The 13,661-nt window shown below is 42.7% G+C and overlaps 1 protein-coding gene across 3 annotated transcripts in view; it reads right to left on the bottom strand.

Moving 5' to 3' along the window:
• The window catches only part of SCN3B (sodium channel, voltage gated, type III beta subunit), a 23,226-nt gene extending 16,745 nt beyond the window's left edge, over positions 1-6,481 (bottom strand). The window contains exons 1-3 of one of the 3 annotated variants that reach the window (XM_012729868.1): positions 6,447-6,481; positions 5,874-6,217; positions 5,385-5,465 (exon numbers count right to left, since the gene is read on the bottom strand). In XM_012729868.1, coding sequence (XP_012585322.1) covers positions 5,385-5,439 — 55 coding nt within the window. In that variant the 5' untranslated portion in view covers positions 5,440-5,465; positions 5,874-6,217; positions 6,447-6,481. Of the gene's footprint in view, positions 1-5,384; positions 5,466-5,873; positions 6,255-6,446 lie in introns of those variants that run through there. The other 2 variants (XM_012729870.1, XM_004689154.2) reach the window with 2 other exon arrangements.
• Positions 6,482-13,661: the final 7,180 nt, after the last annotated feature.

Here is a 13,661-nt window from a genome sequence, read left to right as displayed (position 1 = left end):
GTAAGTTCTTTCAAAACACAGAGGAAAACATTATTTCCATGAATTAACAATAAAACTCCTTAAAGAAAAAAAAAAAAAAAAAAGACTAACACCCATTTAAAATACCCATTTAAAAACTAGTTCCCTCAAATGGTGTGTTCATCTATTGGCAGGTAAGTTCTTTCAAAACACAGAGGAAAACATTATTTCAAGTTCAAAATGAAACTGACCAACTCATTTTGAGTCAAAGAAGAAATGATGAAAAACTGTATTTGACTGACTTAGAAGGCCAAAAAATTTTTTTTTTGAATTTTCAATACAATTTAAAAACTCTGACATGATGATTGATGTAAAACTTAAAACATAAAGATAAAATAAAATTAAGTGGCTTGAAAACTCTCAAGCAAGCTGTGGTTGCTTTAAGAGGGTTTCTCGCTTCAGCATATGGGCTGTTACTTTATGGACAGACTGTCATATATAGACAAAACTGGCCAAAAGCATCTTTAGCATGTGATGACTTTAAAGTATTGATTAACCCAGTTAGAAAAAGAAAAGAAGATGTATTCTGTGTAAAAGTTTGAGGGTAGAGAGTGCTTTGAGAACTCGATAGCAGGGAGCCTTCAGATACCTGCATATTTAACGAGACATGGTAAAGATAAGTAACCTTGAGATGATGACTTGGAAAGCAGAATAGAAAAAAATGCAGTGACAGTTATAGTGGCAGAATGATGATATCTGGAACTGCGGACCTGGGTTTGGGCTATTATTTAACCTCTCTGCAACAAAATGGTGAAACTAATAGATTTTTCATGAGGATTCTGTGGAATAATATATGTAAATGTAAGTTGAATTGCTATAGCTTTATTCATGTTTATTCGTTCACTCACTCCACAAACATAGGGAGCCAGACACTGTTCTAGGCACTGAGAATACAACTGGGAATGAAACAGAACATCCCTGCTCTCATGTAGCCTGTTTCAGAGTTAGGAGAGAGAAAATAAACATTGTCAACTTGTAATACATGCTACAAGAAAAAATAAAAGGGAGCAGAGAAGAGAGAGCATACACAGGATTACTGATGCTACCTTGCTGAGAAGGTGACATGGAGCAGGCACCGAATGAAACAAATCAGAAGCACCTGTTGGAAAGCGTGCCACAGGAAGAAATTGCACTGGGGTAGCTGCATATCAATATTCAAGAGACAGATAGAAACACATGTGGAAAGCAAACCAAGTGGAAATAGTAAGCAACAGGTAGGGAAGAAAAAACAAAGCCAAGCCATCATGACTGTTCCTGTAGGCCACAGATAGAACTTTGGCTTTTGCTTGGAGTGACATAGGGAGGGCTGGAGAGATCTGAGCAGAGGAATGATGCAGCCTAGTTTTTACAAAAGTTATGTTGTAAATAAAATGAAGAGATGAAGGAGGGTAAGGGTGGAAGAAAAGAGAATGGCTAGGAGGCTGATGATCAAACTGAGGGATGGTTCTGAGTGATGGTTTTGCTTGGACAGAAGTAGTAGTGGCATTACTGGAATTTGAAAGGAAATAATTGTTTTTGATGAGGTGAGAGGTGATGTCTGCTAGTGAACAAGTAAATGGGTTCATATTTAATAGATGGGCCTAGTTCATTTATAGTTCAAAGAGGGGGGAGGGCAGAATGTCTGCAGCCAGGATGGTGAATTTTGCAAGGCAGTGCGTGGAGCAGCCTCTCAGTGTCCGGAGTTGCCCTGGAGATGATAATAATCCAAGGTATCATCAGAGAGGAAGCCCTACTACTAATCTGGTCAAAGTCCAACCTCAAGGTATTGTAAGAGTGGAAGCCTGAAAGGGGAGGTTCTAGGTTCCCCCGCTCCAAGGAAGGGTGGAGCTGAGCTGGGAGAGAAGAGTGGAGAAGGAAGGAGAAATGATGGAGAGTCCGGAGGGGACCTGGAGGAGCCACAGGAGCAGGGAGACAAGTGAAGAAGCTGTGCTTGCTTCTTGGTCCTGGGCTGATCGAAACAGATGTGGGTGAGAGATCCATGGGGAGGTTAACAGGCATCGTTTGTCTTGATTTTGCTCCTCTGTCCCAGAGGTGCTGGGCCTCTTCTGCCCATTTCCTATGTGTCCCCATGAGGAGATGCCTTAGACTTGTGACAGCTTTTAAGCCTCACTGGTCCTGCAGCGGGCCAACCCTGTTTGGTTGAGCATTTATCCACCAGGGGGTGGGTAACTTAAGGTGTTGGATTTGGAAACTATAGTCCTTGTTTTGTCTTTGTTCCACATTGATGGTATTATAGTTCCTCTCCATTAAAGATTTTACATGCTAGAGTATGTATTGTCTTGATGCTGCAGATGGCAGAACCTATTTTAGAGTAGGGAGGTTTGGGGTATTTGGGGTGCCCCTTATCCTGTTCTGTCACAGTATGAGAACTCTGCTCATGAGATCTTGGATTGCAAAATGGCCACCAAGTCCTTTCAGTCTCATGTGCTTGCCCTTTGCCATTTGACTTGCTGCTCCCTTCTGTCAATAGGTGAAGTATGTTTCTTTCTCCATGCGTCTTCAGTACATCACTGCCTCTCTTGTATGAAATCCTCTAGATAGCCAAGGAAAGGTTAGGCAGATGCTCAGATGCCCCCAGATATTTCTCTTCTTTGGGCACTCCTCAGCTTGTTCTAGAATGTTTCCTTTGCATTTAGACTTTGATTAGAATGTAAATGCTTTCCAAAGAGGGTAATAAGTGAAGTTGTTTGTAGATATTAATATTCTGAAATAACCTGGTTTTCAGATTAGCCAGTCACCGAGAGACTTGAGAGAATAAGATGAAAGATGGGCTACTGGTGGAGGAGGGGAAAGCATTCCTTCACACAGGGACATCTGGGAGAGTCCACCTGGAGAAAAGCATAGAAGGCACTTGCAGCTAAAGAATGAGTGAGACTCTAACAAAGGCAATGTTATTGAGCGTAGGGAGTGATGAAGGGGAAGAAGGGCCTCTTGAAGTCTGGCACAGTAGCACATGGGTCCATGAAAGGCACTAAAATGAGCATTGGGAGACTGAAATCAGGAGACAAGCAATTTCTACTTAACTTCTTTCCTCTGCCTGAGCTCATTTCTCATCTGTAAATTAGAAACAATGCTCCTTCTCCTGCCTATGGATTAATATGGAATCAAAGGAAGTAATGGTTTGAAAATTGAAAAACAGTAAAACATCAGGCAAAGATTGGATTTGGATTATTGTTATTTCCTTTATAAAAGGGAAAAAAGAGAGTGTTTTCAACACATATAGAAAATAAAGGATCTTTTCATTCATATTTGCACCATGTGAAGAATCACCAGGGGAGGGAGAATGCATCTAACCTAAAGGCTTTCCAATACTGGCATTACATGCAAATAAAAATTAGTTTTGTGTAGGAGGCCCTTTCTCTTACATTTCAGAGATTTCCTGAGCCATCTCTTTCCCTTCGGCAGCTTTTCAGTTTGGCAAACTAATGTTCAGGGTTACAAGGAAGCTGAGAACCAGCAAGTTTTAGTGTGCACACTTCTTCCCAAGGTATTTTTTGGGGGTGGGGGTGGGGGTAGGAGACAGATGAGCACTCTGTCAATTTTAGCAATATTCTGTAAATATTTTCCTATCATTGAATTATACAGCTGAAAAGGATGTAGACATTGTCTGCACCAACTTCTAAACATATTGGAACCAGATACTTTGAGGTTCTTTTTGCATAACAAGCTAGCAGCAGAGTTAAGACTTCAATTCATGCTTTGTAAATTCTCATCAAAAGATCCTTGGCGTATAGTCTCCTGGTAGGGACATAATCCAGGTAGGGACATAAAAACATAGACAGGGCTTAGAAATAAATCTCCCCCAACTCCTCTATCACTTCATCTTCCATTGCTTTACTCACACTCTTTTTTTCATGCAGCCATACTAACCTCACCTAAGGCTCATGTTCATAATACTAGCTTCCCCTGAGGAAATCCCAGCATTAAATTTTCAAGGCAGGTGAGATCACTGGCAATCTATTATGTCTGCTTCATCTCCAAATCTGGTCTACTCTACTGGGGATGGATGGCAGTGATTCTGCCCTTGGGACTGCCTTTACTCTCCTGTTTTGTCCTTTCATCATGCATTTTGTTCAACAGGAAGCTTGGCTATGCTTCTGGTCACATGCAGAATCCAGATAATTTTGGCTGCCAGCTTTAGTATTGAAAGCTCAATAAAGAGATATGAAGGCAAAGAGGAAATTCCCATCAGTATATCTGCCACTGCATAGGCCAAATGTTTCATGTCAACCATAGAAGTATAGTTCCACATGCCTGACTTCAATAAGGCAAGTGGACACAATCACATCCAGTTATCCTAGTTACTGATTTTTAGCATGGGGGTAGGTAAATCACAGAAATCAACATATCCTCTAAAGAATACCTATATTTGACCTGAGGATCTAGTCAAAATCAAGTCAATGATGCCCATAACTATGGAACAACAACTACAAACACACGCACGCACACAAACACACACACCCTCACTTGCACGCACACACACATTGTCACTTATCCATCTAGCATGCTTAAACATACAGAGCACACACATTCAGATCCTGAGGAATAAAGCTCTCTCAGTCACACACTCAGACATTATCAGATAGACTTAGTGGTCCTTCTATACACACGCAGATGACCCTGCCCCATGCCATTTTTTATAACACTCCACTTACTATTGCACATGTAACAGTAGTTATTTGTGAAATAACTCCCTTATTTGGAGGGAGAAGGTCATCTCACTCCTTCACAGAAGGCAAACAAGCAAGAACCCATTCATTTTGTTAAGGCATAAAACCCCACTCCCCAAACACCAAAGCACTGTAGTAATACATGTTCATAAAAACAGCCAAAAGATGTAATTCCCTGCTGCCAGTTTATCTAATACATGGCAGCAAATGTCTGAAACCTGTTTTCCTCCCATTCACTATTAAAATTAAACAGATAGGTCAACACCTAGAATATTTTCACTCTAATTCATGCATCCAGCTTTTATATATTTATGTGTGTGTGTGTGTATGAAGACACAGTAAGGTTCCCAACTGACTCCTCATTGCCAAATCAAATGTTACTGCAATGGAGTTTTTTTTTTTTTTTTTTATGAACGTAGCTGCATTTTGGTTCAGCAAAAGAAAGGGAAAAATACTTTGGAATTATCAGGAATGGGAGGATCACTAAGGGGTATTCAGGAATAAGGCAGCAGGAGAGTGGGGAAGCATTTTTCCAATCTCAAAATCCCAGCTTTCATGGAGCCCCTATGTCTGGCCAACATGCACAGAGGAAAGTCAAGCAGGGCTCCTTTTTGTGACCAAAAGCACTAATAAGTGTTATTATTGTTAACATTATTACTGCTATTGCATCTCGCATGGCAGGGTGCTGGTACTTACCCCAGAAGATGAGCACAAGGGAAGCCAGGGGAAACAATTTGTTGAAGGCAGGCATCTTTTTCCTGTAGGTGGCTTCCGGGGCTAAACAGAGATTCCCTAGGTCAACTACGTCCTCTCGTATACTTTCGAGGAAACCCTTGGGAAGAACTGACCCCCAGTGAGGCGATTTACTGGCAGAAAGAAGGGGGAAGCACCCTTGCCAGGGGAGGCTTTGAACTGGCCTAGGGTTGCAATTCGAAGCTGCCCAGGAGAACAGCCCTAGTTAGAGAAAGATTCTGCAACCCCGCGCGGTCTCCCCGGAGCCCGTTGCTGGGATCCGATTCAGCACCACGGACAGCACCTTCCCCGCCCACCCCGGAACTTTGGATTCCAGTTGCGCTGCAGCTTCTCTCATTTGCGCCTCGGGGGATGCTCAGCTCGAAAGTGAGCTGCACCGCTGGCTCTAAGCCGCTAGGCTGTCGAACGAGTCCATGTTGATCATCCTCTCACCTCCTCTAGTTAGTTAGGTTCCGACCAGCATCCGCCAAGACCCGAGAACTCTGGCTTCATCCGCCCTGATCTGCTTTTTCCTGCTGGGCGTGCCCCCACACCCAAAACCACTCTGGGCTGGCCGTCTGAGCTACTGAATTTGTTTCACCACGGTGCCGTCCACACCCGCCTTCGGATCTCCAGGGAGATCCTGAGGGATCGGGAAATATGTGGACACTTCTGTTTAGCCCACGAGGTGAATGGGGTGGGTACGTAGAGTAGATTTCTTCTACGAAGCTTGCCCCCAGATCGAGCAGGGTCCCGGTCTTGGGTGGCGGCGACTAGCTGTCTTCCTCCACGGTCCCCTGTTGGTGTGTGTGCTCAGTTAATCTTGACATGCGCAGGCGGCTCTCCACCCCTACAGCCACCACGGACCCACCCCCTCGTGCACAAACACTCCCCACCCCCAAACAGGCGAGTCCCTCCCTCCCAGGGCTGAACCAGCGCCGAGAGGGGGGCGGAGCCCTAAGCAGCGCAACCGCCTCCAGGCTCTGCGATTTCCTCGCTTTCTGTCTCCAGGTCTCGGTTTCACACCTCCATGCCTCTCCCCAGCGCAGGCACACCTCCTGCCACCAATCTGCACCCTCCAAGCAACCTACTGCTGCTCCTGCACAGACATGCTTGCCTCCAGCTCCGGGAAGGGGAGGGCCAAATCTCTTTCAGGCAGTGATGTCATCCATAATGTACACGGTACATGGCTCCTGTCTTATGTTCCTCACCCCCGAGACCCCCTCCCCCCCCGCAACTCCCTCCTGTTCTCTCAGGCTATCCTTTGTCTAGCTCTGATTAATTAGTTCCGGGCACACTGAACACAGCATGATAATCCCTGCTTAAGAGAAGTCGGGTAGGGTTGAGGTGCACCTGTTCCCTTGTTCACCTCCTCACCCAGTGGGGTGATCCAAATGTCAGCTAAAGAGTGGTATTGGGGGTGGGGCAATTCTCTCTTGCTCTAATCACCTTTTACTAATCATTTTTTTCCTTTTTGAGAAGCTGAAAGATTGTGGTTTGGCTTCTTCCAACTATTAGCCACTCCCTAGTCCTAGCAGCTGTTTCAGCCCCGCCACTTCCCCCCCCCACCCCATCTCTGAAAGAGAAACTTGAACCTTTAAATTTAGTTATAAACTCAAATTGACCTAACGGATTAGGAATGTCTGGAACTGAAGTGGAAGAACCTTTGTATCTCCCCCACTCCGCCCCCTCCTCTTCTCTTTCCAAAAAGGGAAGCTTCACGGTGATGGTCCAAAAAAGAACGGCAGAGTAACAGCTGACTGCAAAGCAAACCATACCCAGGAGAAATTCTCCCTCTAAATATCACAGAGCAACAGAATGTTCCCCAAGATAGAATCTTCCTCCGCAGGCAGAGAGCCATAAGGCTATAACTCTATACTGTTTTGAAGACCAGTCCTTAACCATGGGGTATTAGACTTGGATGAGAAGTTCAAGTTGACTTAATTCAACCTCCTTTCCTATTCATAGCTCTCCCAAAAACATTCCTGATGAACAGGTTTCACCTATTTCATTGATAAGAACTTCACAAGTATTGTTTAGAGAAGTTCTTTACATTCATTTGAATTCGATACACACCTCTCCCTTCCCCATACCTCACTAAAATTGTTTCCCTGAAAAGAGCTTTGCTTCCCCACACTGTAATCCAAGATTCTATTTTGGGTTTTGGGCTAAGCTTTATACATTTCTTTCAGGTTTTGTTTTTTTCCCCCTAAGTAGTTTCCAATCTTAAAACCTCTGATCAAGGAAGAATTTGAGTTTGTCTGCATGAATCTCAAAAGATATCCAAAACAGGAACTGATGTTCCCTGTATGACCTGATGAACAGGCGAATTATTTCCATGGGAATTTAAGTCCAGGGGAATTATAGCCATACTTGATTTAGAGGGTATGTTCATTCAAATACAGATACTGTTATAATTCACTCATAATGAAGTTATGGTCAGTTGAAGTCCTTAGTTATTTTTCACTTGACCTTTTGCAGTATCATTTTGTATTTATACAAGGGGTTTTGGAAAAAATATGAAATTTAGCACTTTTGCCATTAAAATGTATTAGTTTTAACCAGTGATTATACCCTGTAAGTACTTTCATTGAATTCATACTCAGTCACCCAATATACCTCTCTTCTTTTGCTTTATCTTATCTCTAGGCTTAACAATCACTTAATACAAATGGGGGTTTTTTGGACAGGAAAGAAAACAACAACAGAGTCCTTTGTCATGCTTTAGAGACCTCACTCTTGCTTGACAATGAGCTACTAGTTACATTCCTTTAGTATGGCTGGGCAGACATAAATAAATACCCAAATATTGTTCCCTGTTTTCCATATATATAGCATAACACATTCTGACAACTGTAAAGCAAAGTGTATATGTGAAAGGAATTAGACTTATAATGGTCCAGAGAAGAGTTTGGATCAATATGTTCCATTTGCATGGAAACATGTTTTCAGCAAGGAAGTATAAACCATTCCAAAGTGGAATGAATTGTCTTTCGTTATATTCATGCAGTTGTTGGTTAAATAATTACTGGGATGTTGGGGGTGGGTGGTGCTTCTAAGGGTTAGTAATGTAGAATACAGTATTGCTAAAATTCTGACCATTTTTGATTCTATGATTTTATCAGTAGTCTCACCCAAATGGCTGAAATATTTTCAGTCTGATAATTCCATCAACCTCCCTACTACCACTACCCCAACCAATGCCATACCTTCTGTAGGACTGGTCTAGATTTACATACATTTTTCTTATTTCAATTTCTGCTAATTCCTTAGTAATCATAGTGCCCTTTTCTAAATGCTCACCAGCTCCCTTTTTTTTTTTTTAAAGATTTATTTATTCATACAGAACTGGGGTACAAGCCAGAGATGCTGAGGGTGAGAAGATTCACCAGAGACAGAGCAGGGAGCAGAACAGGCAGATAGACGAAGTACACTGCTGAGGGGAGCAGCAGGCAGGTCAGGAGAGGTCTGCCACGCCATGTGGTCACCTCCCGGGCAGGCGGGAATCGAACTCATGTGGAAGTGGCGTTAGCTTCTCAGTGCTGTGCTTTAACCCGCTGCGCCACCAGGGAGGGCCTCACCAGCTCCTTTTTAAGTAATCACTTTGAAGATTTTACACGAGGTTTGGGGAACAATGTGCTTGCTTCTAGTTTGCATTAGCTACTTCCATAGTGCTCCTGTATTGAAAACAGGAGCATCTGGTCTTTCAGTCTTCTGTCATTTCCCTTGATTTTTGGCAGAGCCTCTCAGTCACTCCTGCAAGCACCTTGTGTTCCTCAAATACATTTGACTGACAGTTTTTTAAAACTCATTTGAACTGTCTAAGTTATCATTTTCTCTTTCCTGTCATTTTGGTTCTTATACTTTCTTGCTGTTATTTTTCTGAAAGCTACCATTTCCAATTTGATGATCATTAAAAATGATCATCATCATTAAAACCATCAAATCACCTCTTCTATGCTAGCCTCCAAACAGTAGGCAGAACACTCTTTGAATACTATAAGATCCTGCATCTTTGTTGCTAAAAGACAATAGCTTTGCCTTGTCATTATATCAAGCCTAGACCCCTCACCAGGGCCTACCTGGGCTCTGGCTATCTCTTCCTACTCATGTTTACCATTTCCTGTCTTGTCCACAATATTCTAGTCACACCTGAGTTTCTTAAAATGTTCCTCAAACTTACCAAGCTTTTTCCCATTATAAACTGGGAATATATTTTCCCCATTATTTCCCACCTGATATCTGCTGTGTTCTGAATTCTCTCACTCTGGTTTCTCTTGTGTTCTGGTCTTGCCTCAAATGACTTCGTAGTGTGACACTCCCAGATCACATCACTCTTTCGAAACTGGTTTCTGTCTATTTCTTCCACCAGAAGTTTCTCTCTATTTCATTACCCTGTTTCTTGTTCTTCCCTAGCTTTTCTTACTCTCCAAAATTACCTTACTTTTAATTCATGTCCTGACTTATATTTTCTGCCTCCTCCCAGCAGGATGGAAGTTCTGTGAAAACGACTCTGTCTTGTTGTTTGCTGCTGTGCTCCTGTGTCTAAAGTGGTGCCCGGCAAGGCTGGGATGGAGCCCACCAGAGAATAGTGTGGAAGGAGTGGACACTGAGGCCCTAAACAACAGAGGGGACAAAGGACAGCCAAAGACAGTGGAGAAGTTTCAGAAAGAGGCGGTGATACCATAAGCAGGAAAGTTTCCTGCAGAGGGGACGTCAGCTGATGACGTCAGCTGATGACGATGCCTCGGGACTGAGAAAGAGCATGGATGGGTACAGGGCTGGACGTCATCACAGATGACGCGAGAGGGAAAGACTGCAAAGAAGGGGGAAAGCATGAACTTCTGAGCTATGCACCGAAAGTCTCGTTTTTCTGAGGGAAGAAACCCATTTGACTAAGATTAAAAGGAAGAGTTAGAGAAAGCACTAGCCTCAGTGAAACTGTGAATGAAGAGACGGCGACCTTAAGGTACATAAGTTGATCCTGGTAAAGCAGGAAGCAAAAATAATCTACCGAAAGTATTAGAGGCTCCCAACCCCAAATTGAGTTTTTTTTGCCCTTTAGGGAAAGAATCCACCAGAGCGCCACTGGGTGTTCTTGAAGGCAAGGCTTTGTTAAAAAGACTCGGGAGGGGCGGGGCCGGAGTGAGGAGACCCGTGCTGGAACATTTAGCTCTTTGCTCCAAAGAAATTAGCAGGAGATAGTTAAAGGGGAGGAGGTACTTAAAGGGTAGGTCCAGGAGGCCCGACGGAAATAGCTACTTCCGGGTCAGCTATGCCTGGGCATGATGGGCAACTGCACTGCGCATGCGGGGCCCTCACCTTCTGCTCCAGGACATGGTGAGACCCTCGTTTGTCAGGAGCCAAGGATTTTTGTCTCGCGTGGCTCCTCATGGTCAGTGTGGTGGCCCAGTTGTTTAGGCAGAGCCGTCAGTCCATGATTCAGTCCACCTGTTCAAACAGAACTTGGAGCAACTCATTCCAGCAGCTCTCCATTTCTTCTACCTAGGCTGTCTCAAAAGTAGGAGTAGGGAGGAATGGGGGAACTTGGACAAGAGAGTCGCAGTGACTGTGGCCCCTTTGTTGATGCATAGATGAAAGCCAGGAGAAGCCTCCAGATTGGCACCTACTGAATTTGAAGTCAAATTGTGGAAACCAGAGCCCAGTGTAGTCCAGTGACCTGCTTTTGCTATTTTAAGTGGATTTTGAAAAATAGTGCAAACCCACTGGGACAAAGGCAGGGAAGAAACATGTACCAAAAAGCACTTGTGGGAATGAGAGATTCTGGGCTTCCCCCAAATCTCTCCCTCATGGTGCCTACCAGCTGTGTGGTGACTGTCACCAGACCAGAGGAGTCTGGGATTAGAACAGGATACTGTGACCTGAAGAGCAGACTGCAGTTCCTTCCTGCACAGAACTTGGCAGGTAAGCCATCAAAACATGTTTGTCGACTTGAACTGAATTCCAGCAGGATGGTTAGGGAAGCCAGGACTTTCCTGACACGCGGGAGTGCGCCTTTCACTTATAACACAACCTACATACAAAAGAATTTGGGGTTACACTGCTCTTAACATATTTACAGGAAGCCAATCTTTAACATTTCGGTGAGAGAGCTGTAAATAGGCAGCTATGATAATCCAAACATTTGGACATGAATATTGAAAATGTAAGGTACTTTAAGGGTGTTAACAGTGTTTGGGGGATTATTGTTAGCCTGGCATAAATTTTATGCATTTTGGCATGTGTATGTTTGGAGCTAATAGTCTAGACAGAAAAATAGTCTCGCAGAAGTAAGTGTTGTTACTACCTTGTTGTTGGCCTAAATACACTGTTCAAATGTTTGGTGCAGGAGCACCAGTTGGGCTTCATGGACTCGATGCTCATCAGAAACATTGTTGAAGTAGAAGAAAAACCACAAGCTGAGGCCCTTGTGGGGGACAGGAGGCCTGCGTCCCAGGCCCAGGTCCTTTCTGAGTTAGTGCTGATGTTTCTCTGAACCTCTCTGAACCAGCTCTGCCCCTTTAACCTCCTGTCTTCCAGAGCTGCTGGGAACACTGATGAAATAATGTGTAGATGTGTTGTGGGTTTTATGAAGTCTTTACAACCAAGAGGTACCTGCTTAGAATATTTTTGAAACCTGGCAGAGATATATTCAGCTGCCAACGTCACTATGATAAGAAATAATCAGCTTTTCATAATTTACCATCACCTCTGTCCTTTTTATCATTAACTTCATTGTTTTCCTAACTATAATATTTGAGGGTATCTTCCAAGAACAATGCTACACCTTAAGTAAATTAGCTCATTCTATCCTCACAGTAATTTTAAGGACATGACTTCATGTTTATACTTTTTTTATTTAAGGAAATAAATTCAAAAGAAGTTAAACAATTTGTTCATTCAACTTGTATATGGCAGAACCATGGCTCAAACCCAAGGCTTTTTGTCTCCAAAGCCGCAGGGCTTAGCTTTTCCCTATAAGATTGACACCATCAAAGAGACAATTCTGTGTGCACATTAGTCAGAAAGAATGACTCAGAGCACCTGAGTTGGGTGTTCTGTCCATGTGGGCTTATGTGTGAGAAAAAATAGGCTCATCCCTTTATTCATAGTACTTCTAGTAAGCTGGACAAATATGGAATCTAAGGTAGGGATGAGAAAATCCCGAATATTGTGTCCTTTTTTTTTTTTCATTCAGAGAACTCACATGGATTAACATGAATGAAAACCTCTATGTTGTTTTATTTTTAAAGGAGGATCTGCTTGACCTCTTGTCATTCTCTTATTTTTATGACTCATATTTCATTGAGTTCTCATGAAATATCTTATAAAGAGGACATTAATCATCTATTTTAATGATGGTAAAAATTGATAGCTAGAGAGATTAAATGACCTGTGTATTGTTACACTTTGTTCGTTCACTTAGGAAACTTTTACTGAATCGTGGCTTTTTACCAGGTGTTGATCTCACCTTTGACTTTAAAACAGTAATTGAAATTGTGTCACAGGGACTATTGTTTACAGGTGACCTGGAAGGTGGAATCACAGATGATTCCTTGAGAGTTGTCTGGTAGGGGGATATGTGGGGAAAGTTTGAAAGAGGTAATATTTGAGTACAACCTTGACAAGATGGAATAGGATTTCTTAAATAAAAGGAATGGAAGACTGTGTGTAGTAGGTGTTCTGGGAAGCTCTGTTGTAGATGCAGATGGCACACTCCTGGTTTTTTACTTGAATCAATTATTACTTAAAGGCATTGCCATTTTCGAGTAAGGTTGTTATTTGGAGTGGCTGATGGAGTTATAGTAAAGAGTGATATTTTTGGGGTCAAACAGGACTGTCCTGGAAGTCTGTCTGCTAACTCCTTTAACTTTGGAAACTTATTTAATTCTCCTGAGCCTTTTCTTAAGTTATAAAATGAAATTGTTAATAGTACTAATCTTGGAACTATGTGTAAGGATGAAATGAATCAAACAGATAAATCATAGAGCACAAAGCCTGGTCCTCAGCATAAAGGTAAAGGTAAATATTATTTCTTTCCTCCTTCATAAAGGGAAGCAGTCATTATTTTACCATCTTTCTCTTTTTAAGAAACTAAGTTCAAAAGAAATGAAATCACTTTGGTTCTGTTCTTTTCATGCCCCTTATTGGGTGCCAGGGACCCAGATTTTCCTAGTGGCTATGTGTGGCCAGAAAGAGGCCAGCATACCAAGTCTTGATCTTGAAGGAAGAAAGAGAAAG

The sequence above is a fragment of the Condylura cristata genome, unplaced genomic scaffold, assembly GCF_000260355.1.
Source record: "Condylura cristata isolate star-nosed mole 26May11 unplaced genomic scaffold, ConCri1.0 scaffold00025, whole genome shotgun sequence".
Taxonomy (NCBI): domain Eukaryota; kingdom Metazoa; phylum Chordata; class Mammalia; order Eulipotyphla; family Talpidae; genus Condylura; species Condylura cristata.
Note: the sequence above shows the minus strand (reverse complement) of the source record. Positions and strands in the feature narration are given on the sequence as shown.